The sequence below is a fragment of the Salvelinus alpinus genome, chromosome 10, assembly GCF_045679555.1.
Source record: "Salvelinus alpinus chromosome 10, SLU_Salpinus.1, whole genome shotgun sequence".
NCBI lineage: Eukaryota > Metazoa > Chordata > Actinopteri > Salmoniformes > Salmonidae > Salvelinus > Salvelinus alpinus.
In genome coordinates, this window is record NC_092095.1 from 67,699,144 (window position 1) to 67,706,626 (window position 7,483).

At 50.6% G+C, this 7,483-nt stretch overlaps 1 protein-coding gene across 1 annotated transcript in view; it reads left to right on the top strand.

Moving 5' to 3' along the window:
- Positions 1-6,190: 6,190 nt before the first annotated feature.
- The window catches only part of cryaa (crystallin, alpha A), a 5,040-nt gene continuing 3,747 nt past the window's right edge, over positions 6,191-7,483 (top strand). Inside the window, exon 1 of the mRNA XM_071330664.1 lies at positions 6,191-6,621. Coding sequence (XP_071186765.1) covers positions 6,424-6,621 — 198 coding nt within the window. The 5' untranslated portion in view covers positions 6,191-6,423. The remainder of the gene's footprint in view (positions 6,622-7,483) is intronic.

Here is a 7,483-nt window from a genome sequence, read left to right on the forward strand (position 1 = left end):
CCATAATATTGATATCATGGATGGTGAGTCCACGCATAATTGTCAGTCTTGTAGGCTAGAAATTTCCTTCAATCATGCAAACAGCATCTCTCGCAGACAGAAAGTTGTTTAGTAATTACATGTTAACACATTATGACCAATCCAAATCACACTTCAAATATCAATGGAACATATAAGCTCAATGTTCATTTCAACTAATGAAATATAGACCGCTCCTTGAGTTTTGAATAACAGTGACTTATTAATGCCTAAACTAGTCAATTCCTGAAGTATTTTAGCCACTGTACAACTAGGTAGAGTAGGGTAGGCAACACTGCTCCTGCAGTGCCACTTTATATTTCTGATTTAACCAGCCTGGAAGATCAGGTGTATTGAAGTTAGGCCATCACTGAACTGACCAATTAGCTCAGTTGGCCAGGTGTGGTGTCAAGCTGGAACACCATCCTGCAGTACCTGCAGCCTCCAGGAACAGGGTTGCCTGCCCCTGAGCTAGAGCAAGCACACAGGCCCTAAGCAAGGCCTCTAAAGGCTTCCTTCTTTCCTTATATCTATCCAGCCTTCAATCCTTCCTTCTTCCCTCCCATCTTTCCTTCTATCCTTCCTTCTTTCCTTCCTTCCATTCTTCAGTAATGGTGGTTCAGTGAATCACACTTGTGTGGTGAGTAACCTTTCCAGAGGCCCAAACCCCCAATTTAGCTCAGTGTGCTAAAACAGTCTTGTTGTGCACAGGAGACCTGGATTCAAACCTTGTCTACCACATTTCCCTCCTTTCCTATTTCCCTACTCACTATCATTTTGTGATCACCTAAAAGAAGGAATACAAATCAGACTGTATTGGTAGCGTACACAGTCGGCATGTATAAAAGGTGCAGTGAAATGCTTGTGTGCTAGTTCCCTCAACATTCTAGTACAATAATCAATATCCCCAACACCCTCAGGTTAGCCCCAGGTTAGGTTACACACCGCTGTTCCAACCAGAGCTGACGATGAACAGCCTGACCTGTCTAGCGTACTGAAGGATATACACAGACCAGGGCTTCCATTGTCTGGCCCATTGATAAAACCCTCTCTGCCCCTAAACCTGCTGACAGGGCTGTAACAAGCCACAACCCCCGCTGCGTCCGGCACCCCCATCCCCCCTCTGGCCTCCATCCAGCCCCACAATGTCCCCTAAGCGCTCGGCCCTGGCCGAGGCCGGTTGGTCTTGGCGGGTGAGTCTGTGGGCTGGAAAAAGGGCCTGGCTGCTGCTTTGTGTAAGTCTCTGTGCTGGACCGGGTGAAAGCCCAGCGGGATTAGGTTAATACAGCAGTGAGCGAGGCCCGGAGGGAAGTCACCGGGAAAGGGATCAGAGCCATGGGAACTGGGGGTGGGTGCAGGGGGGCGTGGAGGGGTCTGTTTGGGTGCATAGCTCCTCTCCCTGAGTTCTTAGGCTTTAATACACACACACTGGTTCAGACACACACACACAATTGTTCAGACACAAATACACACACACAGGTTCAGACACACACACACACAATGGTTCAGACACACACACACACACACAGGTTCAGACACACACACACTGGTTCAGACACACACACACACACACACTGTTGCTTTAGAAACGATTTTGCACGCTATTTCACACAAACACAATGATACAGACACACACAGATCAGACAGACACAAAGAACGTCTCTCACACACACACACACACACACACACACACACACACACACACACACACACACACACACACACACACACACACACACACACACACACACACACATCAATAGAGACAGAAACTGTAAGAAGGCTACTGTATTTATTCATGTACATGACCCATGATACTGTAGGCTACATAACCCTGGGCCTAACATCGCCCATGATACTGTTGGCTACATAACCCTGGGCCATGATACTGTAGACTACATAACCCTGGGCCTAACATCACCCATGATACTGTAGGCTACATAACCCTGGGCCTAACATCACCCATGATACTGTAGACTACATTACCCTGGGCCTAACATCGCCCATGATACTGTTGGCTACATAACCCTGGGCCATGATACTGTAGACTACATAACCCTGGGCCTAACATCACCCATGATACTGTAGGCTACATAACCCTGGGCCTAACATCACCCATGATACTGTAGGCTACATAACCCTGGGCCTAACATCACCCATGATACTGTAGGCTACATAACCCTGGGCCTAACATCACCCATGATACTGTAGGCTACATAACCCTGGGCCTAACATCACCCATGATACTGTAGGCTACATAACCCTGGGCCTAACATGACCCATGACACTGTAGGCTACATAACCCTGGGCCTAACATGGCCGATGACACTGTAGGCTACATAGCCCCATTCAGTTGCACCCATCCCCTGCAGTTTCCCTGCTGTTTCCCCTGCTGTTCCCCTGCTGTTTCCCTGCTGTTTCCCCTGCTGTTTCCCCTGCTGTTTCCCTGCTGTTTCCTCTGCTGTTTCCCTGCTGTTTCCTCTGCTGTTTCCCTGCTGTTCCCCTGCTGTTTCCCTGCTGTTTCCCTGCTGTTTCCCTGCTGTTTACCTGCTGTTTCCTCTGCTGTTTCCCTGCTGTTTCCCCTGCTGTTTCCCTGCTGTTTCCCCTGCTGTTTCCCCTGCTGTTTTCCCTGCTGTTTACCTGCTGTTTTCCCTGCTGTTTACCTGCTGTTTACCCTGCTGTTTCCCTGCTGTTCCCCTGCTGTTTCCCTGCTGTTTCCCCTGCTGTTTCCCTGCTGTTTTCCCTGCTGGTTTCCCTGCTGTTTCCCTGCTGTTTACCTGCTGTATCCCCTGCTGTTTCCCCTGCTGTTTCCCTGCTGTTTACCTGCTGTTTCCCCTGCTGTTTACCTGCTGTTTCCCCTGCTGTTTCCCTCCTGTTTCCCCTGCTGTTTCCCTGCTGTTTCCCCTGCTGTTTTCCCTGCTGTTTACCTGCTGTTTTCCCTGCTGTTTACCTGCTGTTTACCCTGCTGTTTCCCTGCTGTTCCCCTGCTGTTTCCCTGCTGTTTCCCCTGCTGTTTCCCCTGCTGTTTCCCCTGCTGTTTCCCTGCTGTTTCCCTGCTGTTCCCCTGCTGTTTCCCTGCTGTTTCCCCTGCTGTTTCCCCTTCGGTTTCCCTGCTGTTTCCCTACTGTTTCCCTACTGTTTCCCCTGCTGTTTACCTGCTGTTTACCTGCTGTTTCCTCTGCTGTTTCCCCTGCTGTTTACCCTGCTGTTTCCCCTGCTGTTTCCTCTGCTGTTTCCCTGCTGTTTCCCCTGCTGTTTACCTGCTGTTTCCCCTGCTGTTTCCCCTGCTGTTTCCCTGCTGTTTACCTGCTGTTTACCTGCTGTTTACCTGCTGTTTACCTGCTGTTTCCCCTGCTGTTTCCTCTGCTGTTTCCCTGCTGTTTCCCCTGCTGTTTACCTGCTGTTTCCCCTGCTGTTTCCCCTGCTGTTTACCTGCTGTTTCCCCTGCTGTTTCCCTGCTGTTTCCCTGCTGTTTCCCCTGTTTCCCCTGCTGTATCCCCTGCTGTTTCCCCTGCTGTTTCCCTGCTGTTTACCTGCTGTTTCCCCTGCTGTTTCCTCTGCTGTTTCCCTGCTGTTTCCCCTGCTGTTTACCTGCTGTTTCCCCTGCTGTTTCCTCTGCTGTTTCCCTGCTGTTTACCTGCTGTTTCCCTGCTGTTTCCCTGCTGTTTCCCTTGCTGTTTCCCCTGCTGTTTACCTGCTGTTTCCCCTGCTGTTTCCCTGCTGTTTCCCCTGCTGTTTACCTGCTGTTTCCCCTGCTGTTTCCCTGCTGTTTCCCTGCTGTTTACCTGCTGTATCCCCTGCTGTTTCCCCTGCTGTTTCCCCTGCTGTATCCCTGCTGTTTCCCCTGCTGTTTCCCTGCTGTTTACCCGCTGTTTACCTGCTGTTTACCTGCTGTTTTCCCTGCTGGTTTCCCTGCTGTTTCCCCTGCTGTTTACCTGCTGTATCCCCTGCTGTTTCCCCTGCTGTTTCCCCTACTGTTTCCCTGCTGTTTCCCCTGCTGTTTCCTCTGCTGTTTCCCTGCTGTTTCCCCTGCTGTTTACCTGCTGTTTACCTGCTGTTTACCTGCTGTTTCCCTGCTGTTTCCCCTGCTGTTTCCCCTGCTGTTTACCTGCTGTATCCCCTGCTGTTTCCCCTGCTGTTTCATCTGCTGTTTCCTCTGCTGTTTCCCTGCTGTTTCCCCTGCTGTTTACCTGCTGTTTACCTGCTGTTTCCCCTGCTGTTTACCTGCTGTTTCCCCTGCTGTTTCCTCTGCTGTTTCCCTGCTGTTTCCCCTGCTGTTTCCTCTGCTGTTTCCCTGCTGTTTCCCCTGCTGTATCCCCTGCTGTATCCCCTGCTGTTTCCCCTGCTGTTTCCCGTGCTGTTTACCTGCTGTTTCCCCTGCTGTTTCCTCTGCTGTTTCCCTGCTGTTTCCCTGCTGTTTCCCCTGCTGTATCCCCTGCTGTTTCCCCTGCTGTTTCCCTGCTGTTTCCCCTGCTGTTTCCTCTGCTGTTTCCCTGCTGTTTCCCCTGCTGTTTACCTGCTGTTTCCCCTGCTGTTTCCCCTGCTGTATCCCCTGCTGTATCCCTGCTGTTTCCCCTGCTGTTTCCCTGCTGTTTACCTGCTGTTTACCTGCTGTTTACCTGCTGTTTTCCCTGCTGGTTTCCCTGCTGTTTCCCCTGCTGTTTACCTGCTGTATTCCCTGCTGTTTCCCCTGCTGTTTCCCCTACTGTTTCCCTGCTGTTTCCCCTGCTGTTTCCTCTGCTGTTTCCCTGCTGTTTCCCCTGCTGTTTACCTGCTGTTTACCTGCTGTTTACCTGCTGTTTCCCTGCTGTTTCCCCTGCTGTTTCCCCTGCTGTTTACCTGCTGTATCCCCTGCTGTTTCCCCTGCTGTTTCATCTGCTGTTTCCTCTGCTGTTTCCCTGCTGTTTCCCCTGCTGTTTACCTGCTGTTTCCCCTGCTGTTTCCCCTGCTGTTTACCTGCTGTTTCCCCTGCTGTTTCCTCTGCTGTTTCCCTGCTGTTTCCCCTGCTGTTTCCTCTGCTGTTTCCCTGCTGTTTCCCCTGCTGTATCCCCTGCTGTATCCCCTGCTGTTTCCCCTGCTGTTTCCCGTGCTGTTTACCTGCTGTTTCCCCTGCTGTTTCCTCTGCTGTTTCCCTGCTGTTTCCCTGCTGTTTCCCCTGCTGTATCCCCTGCTGTTTCCCTGCTGTTTCCCTGCTGTTTCCCCTGCTGTATCCCCTGCTGTTTCCCCTGCTGTTTCCCTGCTGTTTCCCCTGCTGTTTCCTCTGCTGTTTCCCTGCTGTTTCCCCTGCTGTTTACCTGCTGTTTCCCCTGCTGTTTCCCCTGCTGTTTCCCTGCTGTTTCCCCTGCTGTTTCCTCTGCGGTTTCCCTGCTGTTTCCCCTGCTGTTTCCCCTGCTGTTTCCCTGCTGTTTCCCTGCTGTTTCCCCTGCTGTTTCCCTGCTGCTTTACATTCCATACTGGTCAATCGGACAAATACCCATCCTCACAATGTTTGACCGCTGTTGTTGTGATGTTGACCGCTCCACGCCCTCTCACACAGCCACCCCCAGACTGTATTGTGCCTGAAGTCTGCTCTTCATCCCAACAAAGTACCAGAACAATACTGTGTGTGTGTGTGTGTGTGTGTGTGTGTGTGTGTGTGTGTGTGTGTGTGTGTGTGTGAAAGACAGAGAGAGAGAGGATGAGCATGTCGGTGCTCCACACCCAGACAGGTTTAATTCCCATCCCCCGTATCCAGTGTCAGAAACCCCACCAACCACAGGAGGCTGCTGAGGGGAGGACGGCTCGTGATAAACCATGTTTTTGATTTGTTCAATACCATTCTATTTATTCTTTCTAGCCATTATTATGAGCCAGTCCTCCACAATTAAGGTGCCACCAACCCATTTCTTTTCACCCCTGACCTCCTGATTCTCTCTCTCTCTCTCTTGCTCTATCTCCCCTTTTCCTCACCATCTCGACAGGCCAAGCCTCGGCTTGTTTTGTCAGACCCTTGTCGTCCGGTTGGCGCTGGCACAGGTCCCGCCACATTACGAGGGCCAGGCTGTAGATGAACGGGCCAGCGTGCACACCACCCACCGGTTCTGCTGACTGAGCCCGTCCCACCATGAGATAATGCCATTCCACAGAGATCCGCACTAAAGCCCCTCTTTTCTGCCCCACAGGTATATAAAGAGGGGACGGCTGCAGAGGAGAGGACACGCACCACTTGGGACCCCTACTCCTCTCTACTACTACTACTGCTGCTGCTTTTGTTTCTCTCCCACGGCACCTCTAGTCCTCCCTCACGCCTCTCTCTCTCTACTCCTAACAGAACACAGACACTAGCGAGCCGAGCTAAAGCCGAGCAGCAAGAAACTGCCTGTATCGAGTTTGGGCCCGTCGAGCTAAAACCTAACCTACGCTAGTATGGATATTGCCATCCAGCACCCCTGGTTCAGACGTGCCATGGGTTCCATGTATCCCGCCCGTCTCTTTGACCAGTTTTTCGGGGAGGGCATGTTCGACTATGACCTGTTCCCCTACGCTGCCTCCACCATCAGCCCCTACTACAGACAGTCGCTGTTCCGCAACTTCCTGGACTCCACCAACTCTGGCATGTCTGAGGTAACAACTAACCTGTTCCACCTGACTGATTCCTCTGGGGAAGAATAGGATCCACTAAGACCTATTCATTCACCATCATTCTAAATCTGTGGTCACTTTAGTTTAGTTCAAACTACCCAAATGTATAATTTGCATGTTTTTTGTTTAATGGATAGAAAGCAGACTTGGTTGTCAGTGTTTGATGGGGAAAGATGTAATATATCATAGACAGAAGAGCCTGCATGTTGTCCTAGCTTACAGAGAGAGCGTGTGTGTCCTTGGGGGAATCGAATCATCCCCAGTTTACAATCGGCTCATTCATCCCCCTCCTCTCCCCTGTAACTATTCTCCAGGTCGTTGCTGTAAATGAGAACGTGTTCTCAGTCAACAGACCTGGTAAAATAAGGGTACAATAAATCAATTGAAGCCGGGTTATTAGTGCCATGATGCATTGGTTACATCCTCTACAGTTTTCATTAAAAAAAGAGGATTCGCAAAATGGACTGAGATTGGACAGATTTGAATTGCACTGTAATTGCCCCTAAGGTTGTCTATGTGTGCATATCTTTCACAGAGAAACTCAATGTATTTAATCTAGGAGGCCTACACTGAATTCGTTACTAGTACAGGGAGATGTAACAGTTATAGAGAAGAGAAAGCTGAGTGGGGAAGACAAGGACATGACCCTGGGGAAGTCCCTATACCAAATCAGAGAGAAGCAGTAGCGCTAGCCAGGTCTGTTATTGAATGGCTATGAGAGCAGTAGCGTTAGCCAGGTCTGTTATTGAATGGCTATGACAGCAGTAGCGCTAGCCAGATCTGTTATTGAATGGCTACGACCGCAGTAGCGCTAGCCAGGTCTGTTATTGAATGGCTATGACAT